Below are 20,412 nucleotides of genomic sequence, written 5' to 3' on the forward strand. Positions count from 1 at the left end.
CGATCATGAATATAATAAGTATATTGTGACAAATCAGAAAACAACCAGAGTTCAATACGACATTAGAGCATATCAATTTGAAGTATATAGCAAAATGGTCTGAAGATATTGCAACTTGCGACATGATCTATCTGTTTTTATCTTGCCATACACTAAGTAGATTGATTATACAAATACATTAAAGAAAATATTGCTTTGACAAAAGAAAACTACAAAAGAAAAAAAAAAAAATGGGATCCTTTCCCCACCAGATACTCTGCTATTCTGATCGAATCGAACAACTTATGTAAACCAAAGCAAAAACAAAAAAAAAATGGCGAGATATATTGACTTGAGGAGATGCTACAAATAATCACTGTACTACGCGCTTTCTTTTCGATCTCTTCCCCTTCTTCGGTGTAGTATTATATTGTGGAAGTTTTTTGCTTTCATTGGAAGCATAGGTCTCCTCTAGAACTTCTCCCTGCCATTGGGTTAATGCCAGTAAGCAAACCTTATTCGTCCAAAATATAACAAAAATCATCTACTATAGCTCTTTTAACCCAACAAGGTAAAAGGAGGGAGCAATCCCACATTTCACCAAGAAGTAATATATATTCCCTGCTAAGGATAAAACATGTGCATGTAGAATAAATACATCTAAAACATGTGCACGTGGACTCTCTGGTTCAATTCTTCTAACATACTAGCACTGAAGTAGAAAGGCTAAATGAAGCATAAGAATGATAGCAAACCTTGTCGATGGACTCCCCATCCGACTCATCATCAGCGTTTGATGTGGAAGCCAAACCCTGCCCCTCCTCAATTGGCAATTCTTTGTTGAGCATTTTCCTATTTTCTTGTTCTTTTAATTGCTTAAACCTAATTTTCATGTACATGTCAGTAGTACGATTGATATTTCAAATAGTTAAGAGAACACAATTTCATATTAAAATGGGTAAGCACCTTTCACCGGTTCGTTCTGGCTGAGAAGCAGAACGTTTTGCGCGTCCTGCACTGATGATTCCACCAGCATCCCCACTAACAACAGGTTTTGCCCCACCTAGTTTACGTAACCATATCTGTTGAGCTGTGCTTAAAACGTTGTTTGTGAACCTGAAAAGAATGCTGGATTAGCTTGTAACTACACAAATATTACTTAAAGAAAATGAACTTTCAGGATACAGAAGAGACGATACTTAAATAAATTATCAACGTACCAGTAGATAGAGAGTCCTGAAGGGACTGATAGTGAAAAGTAACCAATCATAAGAGGAAGAAACTTGAAAACGAGAAGTGAATTCTTTGTAGCTGGATCATTTGTCTACCAATGGAATCATGTAGTTTAGGTTAAACAGATATTTAGACCAACAACTCACAAGTGAAAAGATAAGAGAGAAAAAGGGGGCAAGAAGCTGAGTAATGCAACTGACCTGAGGTGGCTTCATGATCTCCATAGAGACATATTGTGAAACAACAAGAAGCACAGGTAAAACTAGGTATGCTGCCGTGTCAGACCATCCTAAGGGCGGATGTCCATCCTACAAAAAGTATGACAATAGTCATAACTGACTAATTTTGTAACAACAAAATTCTTAAAAGCAAGATCTATTTACTTATGAGTAATTCCATTGTGACAGAATATTTGATTACCACAAATGGTATGAGCCATGAAATGCCAGATCCACTTTGTCGGGCAGCAATTGTTGTTGGACCACCCAATGAGGGAATCCAAAAAAACCCTTCTGTCAGCAATCCCTTCAGTTAAAGATTTTTGCAAATCAGAAATTTGATAGTCAAAAGGATACTTTTAACTTTGAGTCACATCATGACTGTCTTTCTACACAATGGAAGTGGATAATGAGTACCTCATTTGCTACATTTGAAAGAGCTTGATACAGACCAATCCAAACAGGTATCGTAGCCAAAGTGGGGAAGCAACCTTTGGCCATCAAGAAAAATTATTAAAAGAAATGCCTGACATTTGATATAGAAAATATCCAGAATAAGCACAATTAGAAAATAAAATGAGGTGTTCAACAATGGGCAGCTGTTTCCCCTAATAATAACAAAAAAAAAGACTAGAATACTAAAATAATAATCTAGAGATCATCAAAGATTAGCATTCAATCTTAATAACTAAGGATATGTGAACCCCAGAGCAATTCCCACCGAATAGACACCATACATTATGAATTGAAAAACCGATTCCAACCAATAGTCCAAAGAAATGTGATGATAGTGAATTATATAGTGGAAAGCTTAATTGACGCTTAAATAGTAGAAAGCTTAATTGATGCTCTTCATCTTAGACCTTTCCAGGTACCACAGTCATCAAAACAATTCATTCTAAAAAGATTGTAAAATGTTATAAAGCCCTTTGTCAAGTAAGAATACACACTTGAGTGAAGCACTATCTAATTTAAAATTTTACTAAATTTTGAAACATCTCTACATCAACTATTCTGGAAATAGTCTGGAATGCAATTTTAGAATCTAAGCAATAAGAAACTGGAAACGAATATGGAGATGAATAGGTTGAAAAAAAATCTGGGATGAAAAGCAACCTGCTAATGGATTCACCCCAGCTTGTCTATACAAACGAGCAGTCTCCAGCTGTATTCTTTCCTAATGAGAAAAAAAAACAAAATAAATAGAAAAATAATAAGGTTGCCAAAGAAATTTATGACACTAGATGCCAGAAGAAGGCAGAAAAAAGAAATTATATCCTAAAAGTAAGAATACAGATAAAACAAAAAGGAAAAGTTTTGACCTAATGACTAGATGTATAGAAATTACCCTACTTTAGTTCTACAAACCACAAGGAAATACACATCTTTTACAAGTGATAACATCGATTTACAACCAAATTTTAATTATTTGCTTTTAAAAACAAAACAAAAACATCAAAACAATATTGCAAATGCCAGGAAGAATTACCAGATAACTAAGAGAAAAAAAAGACATGAAGACTCACATTATTTTCACCAAAATTGAGTGCCGAGTTCTTTTAAAAGTTGTTTGACTGAGACTAGCATGAGGATTTAGAGCAAACCTGGTTGCCTGCATATCGCTCTTGAATTGCCTTGATCTTTGGTTGTAAGTTCTGCATAGCTAAGGTTGATTCAACCTATGGAGTAAGGGGCAACTGTGAGAATATACACTAGCATATTGACACAATTGCAATCAATAAAATTATGTATTAGCTAATAATAAAAAGAATTTACATAAGAACAGATTAAACAGGTAGAGCAACTTCTTAGAGGTTTAGATAACAATTGGTATGCTTTAAAATGCATCTAGTTAGATGTCCACATATCAGATATTCCTACGAGATACGAATGCAGCAAAACCAACTGGAGACGGTAGCCAAGGGAGATATGGCACTTGTTTTAGTTCTGTACTATAAGCACACAGGCAGAGAACTGTAGGAACTAATTGACAGGCAATAAGAAGAATTCATTTCTCATTTATGATGCAGTAGTACGATCACTCACCTGCTTTTTGGTCAAAGGCAAGGTCAGCACCTTAACAATTACCGTAAGTAGAATAATTGCAAAACCATAAGAATATGGTACGTGTATTGCTGTCAGGCCATCCTTTAGCACCTGGATATGACAATGTCAAATTAGTCTTCTATTCCATGATGTAACTTAGGAGAAGTAAATCATTCTTTCTTTCAATAACAAAGAGATGCCTACGAAGCAAAGGATAGAAATCATCATTAGCCAAGATAAGACAGTTGCTTACAAAACAATCAATTAGGATATTTTCTCTATACTCCAAAAACAGCATGCTGACAAGTAAACTTATATGCCCCAAATACAGTAAGTGTCTGACAGACCAGCTAGATTGTGTTGTTATAATGATAGCTTAAAGGAAGTTGATGCCACTTGTAGTTTTACAGAATAGATAGCTAAAGGATGTATTCGAGTACGACGATGTTGATGCCACACAAAGTTTATAAAAAGTAGAAAACTAGAGGATGTGATCAAGTAAAGAACACTTAAAACCAGAACAATTTGGGTCCCACGATGCATAACAAAAAGGTTTGTCAAATATAGAGGTAAGCATGTTTATTACTGCATGTGGATTGAAACTAGTGAAGAGGCAAACGAATAATTTGTAATCATATTCATCTCCCAACGTAGGAGTCATTCTAAAAATGTTCCTCATTTAGTAGATTGCTGCAAATGCGACCATGCTTTGGCTAAATAACTGCAAGAAGAATCTCAATTTGTGAACTACTATTTTGAACATATCTATTTTGAACACTGGTAGTTATAAACTTACTAGACAGATGAAATCAAACAAGTTTCAGAATAGCGCCTAATTCAAAGTTCCTCGCTCTCCCTCAACAAAATCAGCATACCAGAAGACAGCAACTTGTGTAAGAAATCTCTAAATTCCCAGCGTATGAAAGCGTGGAAAATAGAAAGCACCTTGAGAACTACTTCCATGGCATCCGAGATGAAACCAAACCATCCGCCGTTCTTCTGAACCGCGGTGGAAGCATCAGGTGCGGCAGCAGTGGCATCCGTGGCCACGGCGGCATCCGCAAGCGTGTACAATAGACTCTCCACTCTCGAAACGATCCCGTGGAGATCCACCAACGAATCGACGCCGTTAGGAGGTGGGGCCCCATGGAAGCTCATCCTGACCCTCGTGTCCGCCCTGCGGGGCCTGTAGAGCGGAAACCCGAGTCGGCTACGGCGAGGAAGGGGAGGGAGCGGCGCGGCGAGGAAGGAGGAAGGGGAGAAGATGAGGGTTTTCGCCATGGATGAGGGATTTCTAGAGGCGTCGGGGTTAGGGTTTCATAGGGGGGTCGGAGGCGGACGAGAGAGGGGAGAGGATGAGAGGAAGAGGAAGTGGTGGAGGTTCCGCAAGGAGGGAGAGCGAGCGAGCGGACGGAGCGCACTTCTTGTGGTTTTATCCGTTATGAGACGGCGACGGCCGTTAGTTCCGGACGCGATATTGTAAATTTTGTGCGAGATTATTGGTTGGCCAATTGTAACGGAGCGGCGTGGGACGGATCTGACTACTTGTCGTCGCTTTTGTGGTGATATGATACCGTACGACGTTGACAAATTCCTTTATAGGCGTGACAATTAAGTAGCATTCCACCTAATTTTGAATTAATAAATTATCCAATATAATTAATTATTTTAACATCTTAATCTTTATATTTTAAGATCTTTATGCGTAAAAAAAATAAAACATTTAGTTTCCTTTTTTTTCTTACATCGTTACACACGTATTAACTTAAAATTAAAAATAATTATATATTTCAGTAAGTATAGAGATTTTAATATAATTTTTAAAAATATAAAGATCAAAATACTAAAAATAATTAATAAAAAAAATAATCTATAATTAACCCAAGCCCAACCCACTCAAATATTGTTAGAAGAGTTGAATCAAATGATATAATTTATCCTACGAATCTAATACTTCTTGCTCTGCTTTGACAAAGCTGTCTTGTATTCGAATGTAGAAATATCATCCTCGTTCTAAAGACAAACTGAGATATGTTCATTTAGCAGTTGGAGGAGAGCTGTATAAAATTAAGTGTGATGACATCATTTGTGTGTGATCTAATTCAGCTGAGTGAGATTTCCGATGTGACCCCTTTCATATTCATAGTCAATAGTTTCGAGATGAAAAACAAGAGTATGGAATAAATGAGAAGGATTTGTTAACAGAGATGGGATCGAAATATAGGGGCACAAAAATATCCTAATGACCACATTATGAATATCCAACCATATAAAAAAGGTAGAATATTTAGATAATACACCCTACTAATGCTGTGACAATCATCTGTTGAGTTCCAAACAATTAAAAGGGCAATCTCATTCCAAACGCAATAAAACAGATTCCTGCAGCTGTTTGATAGTGCTTTATTCCTCATCTGCCGCTGAGGAATACAAAAGTATGGGGAAACATCTGAATGCAAAGTATGGATAATCCAAAATGACCAAACAATAAAAAAGAATCTCATGTACAAGGTAGAGTGGTAATTGCTAATTGAACCTTGCCTGGATTAACTCAGAACTCAAGATTAGTGGTAAAAAATAAGCACTGCAAAGTATGGACACTAGTCTGATAATATGACGATAAAGTAAAAGACTGCAGCAACTGAATTAATCAAACCTATGTCTAGATAAACAAGCTGAGTATTAATGAAAAGAAAATAGTATGTACCTTAGTAAATAGGATAAAGTGATATCCAGTAATTTCCCTTGAACAAAGAAATCCTTTGAATACCAAAACAATTGACTGTTTCTGAATTAGTCAATCTACAATAAATAGTTCCTCTGTGAAGCAACAATTGACTGTTTCTGAATTAGTCAATATACAATAAATAGTTCCTCTGTGAATCAACAATATAATACTAACACCTTAAAATACCAAATATCAATGACTGCACAATTTTCGACTCAGCACATTCCATGGAGATCAGTGTGATATGCCAACAAATCAGCAGAGAATTGCCTACAAAATAATCAGGTAAAAAGGGAAAAAAAAAGAATTCATAAACCCGACTTCATTCGCATATTGCTGTATGAACATGAAAAGTGAAGACCATACCACTTTTCTTCGATTACCCCATGTGCGAAGCTCTTGTCCCATCCCAGTTTATTTTCTCATCAAACACGCCAGAGCAGCAAGTCAATCAGCAAAACCCAGTTGCAAAAGGACTTCCAACGCATACGCTCCTTTTATGATAAAACGGTTAGCAGACAATGAGAACTGACCATCGTAATAACCACTACACACTATACTATGGTGTTCGAGATGACAGAAGTTCATTGGATCCAAGATGAGGAGGGTGCATGCTCACATGAACCTCATGTTCCTCAGGTCCAACACGATATTTAGGTATCATTATTTCTAAAAGAGTTCCCGTCTCATCGTAGTATGCTTCCAGCTTTGCGTCTTCAGGAATTCGTGTAGCAAGAGGTATTTCCCTTACAAACTCCCCTGGAGGGCAATGCTCAGGAGAAGGATCTGTGAGCTTGAAGGTTCTATCATGTCTTTTTATGTAAGGCATCCGAGCAGTACTGACGCATGAAATCTTTACTAACCCATGGGTAAGATTGTTTTTCCAAGAGACCTTTACCTTCTGCTGGTCAGAAAAAGGCAAGCTAACCATGATCAAGTAACCCCCTTCATCCTCATATATTGTCTTTGCAGCAGTCACCGGTCCACATGCATGCCTCATAGCACCGGTAAACTCATTTACCCAGGAAGGCACAGCAGGGTGAATTTCCGGCCGATCCAAATATGAGTAACTAGACAAACAGCAGTCCTCATCTGTGTCATGAGGGGAAAATTCCTTCCTGCGTTTGCTATATTTAGGCGAAAGGTCCACCGAATCTCCACATGCATGATTTGATGGCTGCGTTGATAACTTAAGACCTGTGTCATTTAGCAATTTCCTTGAATTGGGATGAGAAGCACTCTTTAACGGAGGAGGTGGCCTCTCAAGCTCAAAATCAGTGCTCGGGAGATTCCTCCATGCCCCAAAATCACCAGCCTCTGGTGGGATCGAAAAATTCAGGTCTCTCCCAGTAAGTTCCAACCATTTCTTAAGATCCACCTCTGGAACCACCAAGAGATTTGGTGACCACACAACCTCTATTCCATGGATGCACAGTGGGTTAGACAGCCCCCTGTAATGCTTGCGTTGCATCCGATGGGATCGTACGAAACCCTTATCAATGCTGAATGGGAACTGAGGCACCCCAAGCCGAGAGTGCCCATTCATGTAGCTCCGAAGTTGCATCTTTCCAAGCGCATTCTCTGGCCGCTTCTTGAACACCCACATATACATATTTTCCATGTCATGCTGAACAAGGAAAACATCATGATGCAGGTCCGACTTGTCAAACCCCGGGATGCCATTTGCATTGCGGATGTTCTTGCCCTTGGACTTCTCAGAGAGCACGGGCTTGAAGTAGAAATTGAAGAAGAACCACGCACCCCAGATGTTGTTCCCTCTCTTGGCACACTTGCGACCAGCAGCATGAACGGTCCCAGCCTTGGGAAGGCCGAGCATGATTTCAGGGTCGTACGTCTGGGTCTCAAGGCTGACATCCAACACGTCACATGAATTCCACGACTGCTTGGGAGGGGAGTGGTCATCGGAGAGGGGGAGGTTGATGTCCGGCGGACCAGAGAGGTGGATTTGCTGATGTTGCCGGTTCGGAAGCTCATGGTCGTGGTCATCGTGGACGGAGGCTGCCATCAGCGGCGGCTGTGAAATGCCGCTGGGGTCCATTGACAGGAGGGTTGAGGGGTGGTGGTGATGGTCCATGGAGAGAGCGGTGAGGAGGGACTCTCCCATGGCGGGGTCTCCCTCGCCCCTCTCCGTCTCTTCTTCTTCCCTTGATCACGTCTCCTCTCCTCTTCGACTCCGATCTATCTGGCAAGATTCGAGACCCACAACACCAAACAGAAGCATCCCACGAAAATTCCTCACAGTTCCATTCCATAAATCCCACCACCAAACCCCAAAAAAACCCACAAACTTCAAACCAATTTCTCCCTCTCAGCAAAGAAAAATAGAAAGAAGAATCTACGAACACATAGAAACCAAAAAGAAAAGTAGGACAAATGATCCAACAGAAACGAGGAACCGAATGAGCAAAAACAACAGAAAGCGAGACCTTTCGCGATCCACCGCTATACAATCCACCGAAAACCTCCAAAAAGAGGAGCGGAAGCCGGAGCTGGAAGGATCAGATCCAACTCCATCCAACCAGCCACCGATCAAGCGGACGGCCGAATCGAAACCCTAAGCCCGGCCCGGCCCCACAACAATCAGCGGACTAGATGAATCTCTCGAGGAAGATTACCTGGAGGAGATCGAGGGAGGCGGCTGCGATGGGGCGACGGAGGAGGTCACGCAAAAGCCGCCTCCATTTGGATTTGCCGCAAAGCCAAGAAAGGAGAAATATTTGTGGGGGAGAGAGGAGAAGTGGGGGGAGGGGAGAATTAGTGTTCGTTGTAGGCGTCTGTTTGCAGGACAGTTTATATCAGCCTCTCTCAATTATGGGGGACTTGGTCAAAAAACAGGAGCGGTCTTCTGACGAAAGTCTGTAATCTATCTAACTATCCTCTCCATCTAATCAGATAGCAGCACACTTTCGTCTCTTGGCAGTGGCTCATCCCAGCGAAGTGCAGATCAGGACATGAGCTTTGAATTCTTACACAAACCCCTCAAACTAAAAAGTAACAAGGAACTCCACACAAACCCAATAACCAATAAAGGGTCAGATGAATGCAATGGAAGAGGTAAACATACTGAACAATCCTCATCGGTGTTCATGTTTGCCTATGCTAAGTCACACATCAATGACATATCTAAATCACATCATCAATGATATTAGCGCAAACATATTATACAACACAAAGTCAATTTCTGAAAAGAAAAAGAAAGAAAGCATTGCAGTTCTCTTTCTCTTTGCAGACAACAACAGTACCCACCAATTATCCCTAGAAGAACTTTCCAATTAATAGAAATTTACGATTCCTGATGGAAAACCTTGGATCGTTTCACTTACCAAGTAATAATTATGATCCCATTAAATAGTAGCTGAAATAAGTGCAAAGCAATTGTTGAAAACAAGAAACAAATGTGAATAAAACATTAATTTTGTCTTTTGTGAGGGAGTCTTAGTGGTACCTGTATTCTATGACACACTAAAGCGATACCAAGTAAAACTGATGTTGAGATGCCCTGCGTTTGTTTGCACTTGTACTCTATGAGAATAAATTTGTCTTTTCCTTATTGTAGAAGACGAAGAAGATTTAGTAGCAGGTATATATTATTAAGATGCCTGAGGTACTCCTACAACTTTTGCAGCTCTTATATAAGTTGACAATTGCAAACTAGATAAGCTACACTAAGCAACCCATCAGTTTAATAAAGTCATGCTTGTGTACCCGCCAAAGAATTTCTTAGGTACAACAAGCAATATGATAACTGATGCATCAGGTTCATCATAGACTTCGTCTTCATTGCCATTATCCTAATTATCAGCTTAAAGTTGAGGCAAGGTTCAGTTCTTTGAATCAAAACCATCGTTAACATAATCACTGCACATTAAGGCATAAGTCATCTAAGTTTGTGGGATCAGCTTTGAAGCAGCAAATGACACCTTTGTGTGGTACCATCCTAACAACAGAGTTCAATATTCTTCATGTAAAATAACATGTGAAAGGACCATCATTATTGTCACATAACATGGAAGAATTAAGAAGTAGGAAAATTCGTAGAACTTCTACAGCACGTTTGCAAAGTACATGTTGAGTTGGGAAAAGATTAAACAATTGCTCCAAAAGTCAAAAAATATGGTTCTTATGAAATTGATCATGCTGGGCATTTGAACACTACAGACAACAAGTTTGTAGAGACCCTTCCATAAACGATTGCAAATGGATTATATGAACTAAGAGCATTTGGCACATAAAATTCTTACTTAATTCTTAAATGTTTGATCAATGGGTCATTTTTCAGTATTTAAAATTTTATCAACCCTATCAAAAGCTCCATGGATCATTGATGTGTCTCTCGATAATCAAGACCTGGACTAGGATGTGTAGGCTGCTAATAATCAGCAGATCTGATGCACTCTCCATGTTGGATATCAGCTTTGACAGTTACAAAGCAGAGCCAACTACCCTCAGAATGATGTCCATGGATGCATTTCATATGTAAATTAGCTACTAGTAACAGCATGATAGAGTGGGGCCAAGAATAAAGTGCAATATTGTTAAGAAAAGCACCTGCATGTCAACATATCATTAGCTGTATATCCCCAGGGAGGGGAAAAAATTGAAAGCCTATCCTTAAAAGCATTGCTTAAATGGAGACCAATACCATGAGTCATAAAAGAAAGCACTGCTATAAATGACCTACGATCACTTGTTTTAAGTCTTTTCATTTGAACAGCATCTTCAGAATAAGAAGACAAAATGAGATGAATAAATTACACGGAAGCATTCTAAACTATGGGCAAATACCAGACACAATCAGAGGGAACAGAAATTGTAGTATATTCTACACTAAATAGTGCTATAGTGATGGACAAAATTGCTTATGGCATGAGGAGGTCTTCGGAACATCAAGCTGTTCAAAATTAAGTGGTGTGTTGAATGATATTATTGTTTCATGAGTTTATTGTTGAATATAAAGTACAAAGGCCAACCGAAGCATAGATAAGGGAGGGACAAGTTGAAATAGAAATCTTGCCATGCTTGATGCTTGGATGCCGTTAACATGCAAAGCCTCAATGCGTCACGGATGGTTATCTGAATTCTGATCTGCAGAGGCAAAAAACAGCTTAGATGAGAACATTGCAGCATTTGAATAAACACCACTAACAAATAATTGTGTTACTAACTCCAATCTATCAGCCAACAAAGACGAATATTATGAGTGCATATGCCATCTGACAGTGAGATACAGTTATCAACCAACCTGATGAGCAGGGAAGATTCTAAAACAAAGAAGAGAAGAAGAACAGATTACGTCCCCATGAATGCTTTCGTGGGCCCATGCATGATTAGCTTCAACCATGCATGTGGAGCTCTCTCAATTAGCTGTCTAGCTTTTGTGCATGGTTTGCATTTGAGGTCCTCACATTTCTTTTAACAGGAAGTACAGAGAACGAGGGACCAACTCCACACATTTTGAGTGCCCACAGAAAGGCTTGGCCACAGCCACACTACTCTCAGCCCCCAGTAATGAGATTGAATTAGTCAGCCCAGCATTCCTTACCTTACAATTGGCTTCTCTTCCCTTGGATAGGATATAACCGGAAGCAAGAATCAAATCAGATGAATACCAGACAGCAGCATTCCTTTTCTCATTCCAAGTGTTCGATACAAGTAGATTGGAGTAAATATACCTTCAGAAACCTTGTCTGCGGGTTCACCATCATTTGGAATCAATTTGCTGAAAGAGATTATGTAATGATTGGAAATCCACTCATTGAATCTGCAAACTAGTTTCTCCAATCCTATCAAGTCATCATCTATTAAATCATCACAACTCACGAAACTTATCATATGGAAAAGCACATAACTACTCAGTTCATTAGAATATATAAGTTTAGAGTCCACCAAGCAAGAATGGATTCAAGCAAGTTCCGTGAGAAGATAGACAGCAGCAAACAATGGAACAACATGCCTTGGTGAAGTTAATGGTGATATCGATCCATGATCTAGAAATATAGTCAGGTACTATTGATTTCCTGTTTCTTACAAGCCACAATTTGCATTTAATATGCTTTCACTTTTAAAGACAGTACACCAATGTTCATCTATTACGTTCCGGCAGAAGGAAACGGAATTGGAGCTTTGGAGATTACCGCAAGGCAAGCAGGAGTGCGCAAATGCTTTAACAAAAAAGCAGAAAAGAGTGCAAACCTTATTTCACTAATGCTAGTAAAATGGCATGACCTGCACTAGAAAAAATACAATATCATTTTAATGCTAGAAATTGGTAATGATTGTATCCCTGATCACCATTCTCTGACTTGTAGATGTCACACAAAAAACGAAGGAAAAGAAAAAAAGGTAAACAGCCCCATCAGTATTGCATACGCTTTTTCAAGTAAACTATGAGATAGTTATGTTTAACAAAGTATAATAGTTGGTAAGATTGTGTCACGCCAATACTCTCACATCCAATATGCAAGAAAAAAAAAAAAAGACTGAATGGATCAATTATCATTAAATAAAGGTGAATTAATCTTCATCCAGCACCTCAGGAAAACTCCACAAGATGCCTTCATCCAACCCATGGCAGCAAAGAGAAGGAACAATATTAGGTTAGAAGGGAACAAATTTCCAGAACCTCAAGTTTGAGAGGGCTCTCGACGGCATCATAAGCCGCCGCCGTGCCCAGCGTTCCTTCAAATGATACAGAGCCAGGACAAAGACTGAAACCTGGAACAGTTCGAAGCGAATTAAGGAACTGGGAGCGAGAAATTTGAGGAGCACGAGGGCGAGAGATCGAAAATACCATCCGAGGAACGCGGTCCAGTTGTAGTCGGCGAGGTGGGTCCTTCTCGGCGTTGACGCTGGCGATCTGCTCCTCCGCCGTCTAGGGTTTCTACGGATCATTACATGAACCCATACGCTTCCCTCCCGCCCATCGAAGCCCAAATCAAACATAACATTTATGATGCATGCTTTTTATTGCATATTCCAATAATTAATTTTGACATTTGCTTAGCTCAATAAATAACTTAATGAGTCACTAACCATTTTGTCTAATATAATTAACCTGTACTTAGTGATAATTGATCCACTCGGTCTATATTTCATTAATGAAATGTTTTATGGCGGTTTCCTCTGCATAGAACATTTCTTCTATGGTCTCGAGAAAGATGAAAGAGATTGCCGAAGCCTACCTGGATTCCACTATGAAGAATGCTCTCGTCATTGATCCTGCTTGCTTCAGTGACCCCGGCGTCAGGCAACGCTTGTTGGTGCGTTGCTGGTCTTAACGCAATAAGGATACCTAATGAGCTGACATCGGCCACTATCGCTGGTCGTTCTGACGAGAAGGCCGGTAGTGTTGGGAAGAAAATGACCTCATCCTTGACCCTTGGTGGTGGCGTTCTTGATGTCCCTCTTCTGGCCATCGAAGACTAATGATACCCACCTCGACGGAGAGGGATTTGGCAACCGTATGTGGTCGACCATTTTGTCCAGGAATTCGACGGAAAACACAAAAAGTTACAAGAGTACGTCATCGTGTACCGCTCAAACTTCACATGAGATTTTGTCCTTGGACGGGGCATTGATTCCGATTCCACCACTGCTCTTCGGTGGAAGATCTGAACGTGGAAAAGTGTTCGAGAAATGCAAAGATGAGAGGAGCAGTATCTATAAGGTTATTGATTATGATGCTGCTCTAAGGGCTATGAGTGTTAAGAATTGATTCATAATAGTTATTTAGGTAGTTATCATGATCTAGTAGTTATCTAGATAGTTATCATGATTTAAAAATTATAGTTTCAATAACTATCTCAATCATTGGGTGACATTGTGATATGAATAATTACCACTAGGTCCTATAAATAGGACCGTAGTTCATGAAGCAAGATAGAAGGAAGAATACACTTGAGAATATCTTGTAGGTGTTCTATGTCAATCCTCTTGTTTTAAATACTACATCAGTTTTCTTGAATCGAAATGATTCTTTTTACTCGTATCATAGTATTCTGTTTTTTTCTTGCTCCTCTATTCTGAACTAGGTATTATGGTTTTCAATGGTAATTCCATATCTCAACCCCTTATTCTCATCTTCTCGGGCAAATGTTATAAATTTTGGAGTATCAAGATAAAGACTCTATTCAAGTCTCAAGATCTTTGGGACTTAATAGAGAATGGATATACGGATCCAGATGACGAAATCAGGCTGAGGGAAAATAGAAAGAATGACTCAAAGACATTGTTCTTCATTCAACAAGCCATATATAAGACAATCTTCTCAAGAATTGCAGCAGCGATAACCTCAAAGTAAGCTTGGTTGATATTTCAAAATAAATTTCAATGCTCATAAAGGGTGATTATGGTAAAACTTCAAACCCTCTATCGCGAGTTTGAAATTTTGAAAGCATTTCAGGTTTAAACAAGCTCCAAGAGCATGGTATAGCAAAATTAATTATTGTTTTCATCAAAATGGATTTAAGATGAGCAATAATGAACATACTCTTTATCTAAAAAAAGAAGGTGAACATAATATTCTAATGGTTTGCCTCTATGTTGATGATATTATATATATGGGTTCATCTAACTCTTTTGTGACAGAATTTTAAAAATATATGATGAATAAGTTTGAAATGTCAGATCTAGGTCTACTGTACTATTTTCTTTGGTTGGAAGTGAATCAAGGATTAGATAAAATTTTTATTTCATAAATAAAGTATATAATGAATCTACTCAAAAAAAATCTAATATGATTAATTACAAAGCTACGGCAACTCCCATGAATGTAAATGAGAAACTGAAACTTGAAGATGGTGCATGTCTAACAAATGCAAGATACTACAGAAGTTTGATGGGAGATTTGATTTATTTAACTCATACTCGATCAGATATTACCTTCTCTATTGATGTAGTATCCAAGTTTATGCATAGCCCAAGCAAACATCATTTCGGAGCTGTTAAAAAAATTCTACGTTATATTACTGGTAGGAGCTTTAGATGATAGAAATAATATTTCAAGAAATATTTTTAGCATCGGATCAGGAGCTATATTTTGGAGTTCAAAAAAGTAAGCAACAACTGCTTTATCGACATCTGAAGCAGAATATATAGTCGCGACATGCTTGTCAAGCAATATGGCTTAGAAGACTTCTTGAAGATCTTTGTTAAGAATAAAAAAAAGCAATAGAAATATTTTGTGATAACAAAGCCACAATTGCAATGACGAAGAATCCAACATTTTATGGAAGAACGAAGCATATAGAGATACACTATCATTTTATCTGGGTATTATGGAACAGATGAGCAAGTTGCAGATATCCTCACTAAGTCGTGGGAGTATTGAGAATTGAAGTATTGAGAATTGATTCATAATAGTTATCTAGATAGTTACCATGACATAGTAGTTATCTAAGTAGTTACAATGATTTAGAAGTTATAGGATAGTTTCAATAACTACCTCAATCATAGATGATATGGTGATATGGGTAGTTACCTGATATGGTGATATGGGTAGTTACCGGTGGGTAGTTCATGAAGCAAGATATAATAGATAATACATTTGAGAATATCTTGTAAATATTCTATGTTAATTCTTCAGTTTTCTTGAATCGAAAGGATTCTTTTTACTCGTATCGTAGTATTCTGTTTTAAATATTTTACGATGTAGCATCACTATGCTCTTGTGTGGCTTCTTCCTCCTTCTCAACTTATTCGGGCGACCAACCGGTTGTCTTCATTCATTAAGTCTACGAGGGTGAGAGGACCGGGACTAGAGATAACTAGAATTTTGTTGCTAAATTGAGCTCTCTTGGATTCCACCTGCCCCTCGGCGTGTTCCTCGACCCACACTGTGCTTTGACATCGAGGTCAACGGAATCTTAAATGTGCCTGCCGTGGACAAATACCACAATTACCAATGACAAAGGTAGGCTCGGCGAGGAGGCGATTGAAAAGATGGCTCAGGAATCGGAGAAGTACAAAGCGGCCGATGAGGAGCACGAGAAGAGGATGGAGACAAAAGACTGCTCTAGAAAACTCTACATACTTAATGGGAGAGACTATCCAAGACGACAGGATAGCTTCCGAGCTTGCTGCTGCCGACAAAAAGAAGATTGAGGACGCAATCCAGCAGGACATCCACTTGCTCGATGTCAACCAGTCGGAAGAGGCAGACGAGTTACGACGACAAGATGATGGAGCTCGAGTGCATCTGCTGGCAGAATGGACGATGGTGCTCCTTCTGCTGGTGGCAGCGGTGCAGGTTCGGCCATTGAGGAGGTTGATCGAGCATGACTATCTTGCTTCCAGGAGGTTGTTCCTTGTTTGGTTGACATGTATGTTCTCATAAATGACTCCAATTTCTTCCTCCAAACGCCATATGAATTCCCTGTTTATGTTCTTCGTCAAGTGAGTGAAGACGTCGCTGATGGTCCACAAACGATGAAGCCGTAGTTGATACGTCTCGATGCAACATAGCAACTCGAAAGAACAACCTATGTTCTTGCATCGAGCCCTGATGGCACTCCTCGTTCCGACATGTCCACTTCGTTGCGTTGCAGAGTTGTCAAATGGAATCGCCTCTCCATTTGCTTGTGGTGCAAAAGACGGTTGGTTTCAGATCTTGGAACGCTGAAAATTACACTCACCGAATAGTTGGAGTAATATATGCTCGACAAACGTCGATCCACTCTAACGTATCCATCCATGTACTCGAATCCTCCTTGGCTTCTCTTTCTGATCTCCTTCGCCTGTCAACAGCCATAGTTGCTGCGTCAACACACTCTCCTGTAGAGTAAGGTTTTCTCGTAGTTAGATTCCTTTTCTCCTTGTTTTGTGCCTACGGTGTCAATTTCTCTTAGCGATCTTGACGTCGTCTGGTGGCGATGCTTGACCTACAGAACGTTGCGACTTACTGCGGTGGAAGGGACGATACGAACCTCTACGTCACGATTCTACGACTCATAATATCCTTAGAAAACTATTATGGTAGTTAGAATACCATGGAATCCTTATATATTTCATTTTTTGGATACATGTAAGTTAACACAAAAAATATATTTTCTTTCTTAAGATGTAAATTTCAAGCAATATATGATTCCGATTGTGGAGGTGGGCGATGGCAGTGGCGGCGACGGCCGTCCGACGCATCCGCTTGAAGGAATTCCAACGGATGAGAATGGCCGGGCGCTTAGATGGATGCGCAAAAGCCGCATCTTCGAACGTGGTCCCATCCTGCGCGGGTGGGCCAGGCCACAGCTTTCCAGTGCTGCATCCTGTCCCACGGTGCCGGGGTCCCCACCGCGACCGACCCCGGTACGTACGTGGGTACGTCGAGCTGCGCGGCCGGGAACGGACGCGGCGCCAACCATCGGCGATTGGTCGAACGACAGCGTCGGTCCACAACGTGTTTCCGGAGTGGGCCCGATCGTGGCTCACCGGGGCCGGCCCAGTGATTGGAAAGTTCAGTGGCTGAAGAGAGAGAGAGAGAGAGAGAGAGAGAGGGGCCCAGTGACTGTGCCGTCGTTGCACAGGGAAGGAAGCACACAAAGTTGCACGTCAAGAACACCTGCGATGCAACCAATTCTGTAGAAGTTCACCGGTCATTCCACCTATTTAAGCTGACAGTCACATTGTACCCAAGTTCGGATGCATATGGATTCATCCGATATGCCCGCCTACTACGTCGTTTTTGCGTGTGATACCGAAGATGTATGTCTATCGTGTAGTTCTTAATAAGGTACTGGTTCGTGATCAGGGATTAGGGATTGAGAAGTCGTTCTTGACATGGAGAAGATGGTACTAATTTGGTGCAGAGGAAAGATGGACAGTGCTCGAGAGTCTCTCCCTCTCTCCTGTATTACCTACCTATACATCATCAGTTTGTTAAAGGATACTCTCGTTTTCATAAGATAATAATCTTCACAACATTTTCATCAACAGTGGGTAGCATCTCGATTCTCTATCACTACACAATAAAACTGTCTACAGTTTGATACTATTAGGGTAGACTTGACTTGTTGAGGATCCACCTCTCTCAGCTCATTTTTGGCATGCATGGAGCAGCAGTCACCTGTCTTCACCTCTCTCCTGTGCAATGCCATTAACCCAAAAGCTTAAAGGCTAAGAATCTCTCTCTACCAACCAAACACTACCAAGAAAAATAAAATACACAAGCACTCAAGGCAGAAACAAACCCCCCCCCCCTTCCTTTTGCTTCATGTCTTCTTGACTCTCTCTCTCTCTCTCTCCCCCTTCTTTGTGTTCTCTGCAACTCCTTGTGGATGGGATTCTCCACCACCTCTTGAGCCCTGAACCTTTTGCCATAAAGGAAATCGATCATAAAGGGAGAAGGTGGTGGAGGAACAAAAGACAGGGAAGATAACAAGGGCAGCCAGCCATGGTTTTCCCATCGGTTCCCGTCTATCTAGATCCACCTAATTGGAACCAGGTAAGCTCACTTCTCTTTTCCTCCAATACCTTCCACCTCCAAAAGTCATGGCGAAACAAGTAAAAAATTCTCATGCTTTTGCACAATCTCTTGTTGAATATACCAGCGGCACTAATTTCTTGTTGTATCCCTTCCTTCTTTTCTTCTCTTCTTCTTGGTGATTACCTTAGCAGCTGCAAGCTCATCAGCAAGGGAGCAGTAGCGGCGGCGGGGCTTCCCAGCTCCCGCCAGGGATGGCAGCCCCACGCCCTGAAGGTGGCATGTCTGCCACGATCAGGCCCGGATCGATGGTGGACCGAGCTCGGCTCGCGAAGATCCCTCAGCCGGAGCCGGGGCTCAAGTGCCCTCGTTGCGACTCTACCAACACCAAATTCTGCTACTTCAACAACTACTCCTTGTCGCAGCCACGCCACTTCTGCAAGACATGCCGACGTTACTGGACGCGGGGCGGGGCCCTCCGCAACGTCCCCGTCGGTGGTGGTTGCCGACGCAACAAACGGACCAAGTCCGCCGGTGGCAGCGCCTCAAGGTCCTCGACTACGACCACTCAGACCGGCGCCTCCTCCTCGTCCTCCACCGCCACATCGTCGGGCGTGGGTGGTGCAATCACATCCAACGCACTGCTTACTCCGCATCTGCCCTTCATGGCCTCATTGCACCCGCTGCCTGACTTCGGAGCCACCAACTTCGGGATGAGCTTCTCGGGCATCCAACCCGTGGATACATTGGACTATCAGCTGGGCGGCGGCAGCAGCGGCAGCGGCAGCGGCAGCGGTGCCCCATTGGGCGGCGGCATCGGGATGGAAAACTTGAGGCTTCCGCAAATGCAGCAATTTTCCTCGCTGGGGGGACTGGACCTCCCCCAGCCACCGGCACCGGCGCCAACTTCTGGGTTCTTCCCTTTCGTTGGTGAAGGCAGCGGGTTCGTTGGGGGATCATTTACATGGCAAGTTCAAACGAAACCGGTTGGTTCCGGGCTCATCACGCAGCTGGCTTCGGTGAAGATGGAAGACAGTCAACAGCTGTTCAATTTCCCCAGACCGCATCTTGGCATGTCTCGCAACGATCCATTCTGGAGCGGCAGCGGCAGCGGCGGCGGTGGAGCCAGCAGTAGCGGCACCGGTGGATGGGCGACGGATCTTTCCGGATTCAACTCTTCATCTGGCAGTATCTTGTAATTGTATCTCTCCTGCAGGGACCTCACAACATGGAAGCTTACGTTTTTTGCCATGGCTTCGAAACCAACCACTTGACTCGAGAAAGAAGGACGAAGCAAGCAGTAGATCACTATAGCCCGACTTAACCTCTGTGATGGTGGATGGCATATGCTACTACAAGCTGTCTAAAAGAACTCTAGAGATGGTAGGTAGGTTTCTCGTTTCAGATTATTGGGATTGGTGTTCTTCCTGTTTCTTAATGTCGCAGTATCTTACCATAGCTATGGTTACACAAATCAGATGCATGAGACGTTAAAGCATAGTATTTCCGACTTGTCCAAATTGATATGAGCAACAATGTTGCTTCTCATCTCATCTCCGCCTTCAAACGTGTATCTCATTGTTCACATCATCGGTATTCTCTTCCGACTGTATATGTCATTCCAATTACATCCAAGTACAGGACATACTTGTACATCCAAAACGTTCGTACAGATCTGAGGATTTGTCATAGCATCATATCAATATGATTGGCTTGATTTTTCTTACTAGGGGTATCTTGAAATAGCAAGGAGTAGCTAAGGTTTAGGTATTCCC

At 41.1% G+C, this 20,412-nt stretch overlaps 3 protein-coding genes across 6 annotated transcripts; 1 reads left to right on the plus strand and 2 right to left on the minus strand.

Annotated features, from left to right (window-relative positions):
- Positions 1-62: 62 nt before the first annotated feature.
- LOC135674818 (inner membrane protein PPF-1, chloroplastic-like) lies at positions 63-4,883 on the minus strand. The gene is made up of 11 exons (XM_065185016.1): positions 4,422-4,883; positions 3,477-3,587; positions 3,035-3,109; positions 2,547-2,607; positions 1,848-1,921; positions 1,633-1,737; positions 1,413-1,520; positions 1,200-1,303; positions 946-1,095; positions 735-861; positions 63-463 (listed from the first exon to the last, which is right to left on the minus strand). Exons 1-11 carry the CDS (start codon positions 4,755-4,757, stop codon positions 353-355), a joined length of 1,362 nt encoding a protein of 453 aa, XP_065041088.1. The 5' UTR covers positions 4,758-4,883; the 3' UTR covers positions 63-352.
- Positions 4,884-6,162: 1,279 nt separating this feature from the next.
- LOC103986141 (uncharacterized) lies at positions 6,163-9,351 on the minus strand. 3 transcript variants are annotated; one of them, XM_065185020.1, is made up of 3 exons: positions 6,571-9,351; positions 6,381-6,474; positions 6,163-6,296 (listed from the first exon to the last, which is right to left on the minus strand). In XM_065185020.1, exon 1 carries the CDS (start codon positions 8,327-8,329, stop codon positions 6,764-6,766), a length of 1,566 nt encoding a protein of 521 aa, XP_065041092.1. In that variant the 5' UTR covers positions 8,330-9,351; the 3' UTR covers positions 6,163-6,296; positions 6,381-6,474; positions 6,571-6,763. The 3 variants fall into 3 exon arrangements, with proteins under 3 accessions (XP_065041092.1, XP_065041091.1, XP_009402320.2); XM_065185019.1 differs by having other exon boundaries at positions 6,163-6,314; XM_009404045.3 differs by having other exon boundaries at positions 6,163-6,474.
- A 9,064-nt stretch (positions 9,352-18,415) lies between these two features.
- On the plus strand, positions 18,416-20,140 carry LOC135674819 (dof zinc finger protein DOF2.4-like). Of its 2 annotated transcripts, none has more exons than XM_065185022.1 (2): positions 18,416-18,658; positions 18,829-20,140. In XM_065185022.1, exons 1-2 carry the CDS (start codon positions 18,608-18,610, stop codon positions 19,834-19,836), a joined length of 1,059 nt encoding a protein of 352 aa, XP_065041094.1. In that variant the 5' UTR covers positions 18,416-18,607; the 3' UTR covers positions 19,837-20,140. The 2 variants fall into 2 exon arrangements, with proteins under 2 accessions (XP_065041094.1, XP_065041093.1); XM_065185021.1 differs by having other exon boundaries at positions 18,832-20,140.
- The last annotated feature ends 272 nt before the right edge of the window (positions 20,141-20,412 follow it).

This window comes from Musa acuminata, chromosome BXJ1-5 (genome assembly GCF_036884655.1).
Source record: "Musa acuminata AAA Group cultivar baxijiao chromosome BXJ1-5, Cavendish_Baxijiao_AAA, whole genome shotgun sequence".
Taxonomy (NCBI): Eukaryota; Viridiplantae; Streptophyta; class Magnoliopsida; order Zingiberales; family Musaceae; genus Musa; species Musa acuminata.

What these genes read in the sequence shown, in the direction of transcription:
- LOC135674818 (XM_065185016.1), bottom strand. Translation starts at nt 4,757, where the DNA reads ATGGCGAAAACCCTCATCTTCTCCCCTTCCTCCTTCCTCGCCGCGCCG. An exon ending in TTTCAAATGTAGCAAATGAG is followed by an intron (nt 1,738 to 1,847) that starts GTACTCATTATC and finishes CTTTAACTGAAG; the next exon opens with GGATTGCTGACAGAAGGGTT. An exon ending in CCAGAACGAACCGGTGAAAG is followed by an intron (nt 862 to 945) that starts GTGCTTACCCAT and finishes CATGAAAATTAG; the next exon opens with GTTTAAGCAATTAAAAGAAC.
- LOC135674819 (XM_065185022.1), top strand. Translation starts at nt 18,608, where the DNA reads ATGGTTTTCCCATCGGTTCCCGTCTATCTAGATCCACCTAATTGGAAC. An exon ending in ATCCACCTAATTGGAACCAG is followed by an intron (nt 18,659 to 18,828) that starts GTAAGCTCACTT and finishes TGATTACCTTAG; the next exon opens with CAGCTGCAAGCTCATCAGCA.
- LOC103986141 (XM_065185020.1), bottom strand. Translation starts at nt 8,329, where the DNA reads ATGGGAGAGTCCCTCCTCACCGCTCTCTCCATGGACCATCACCACCAC.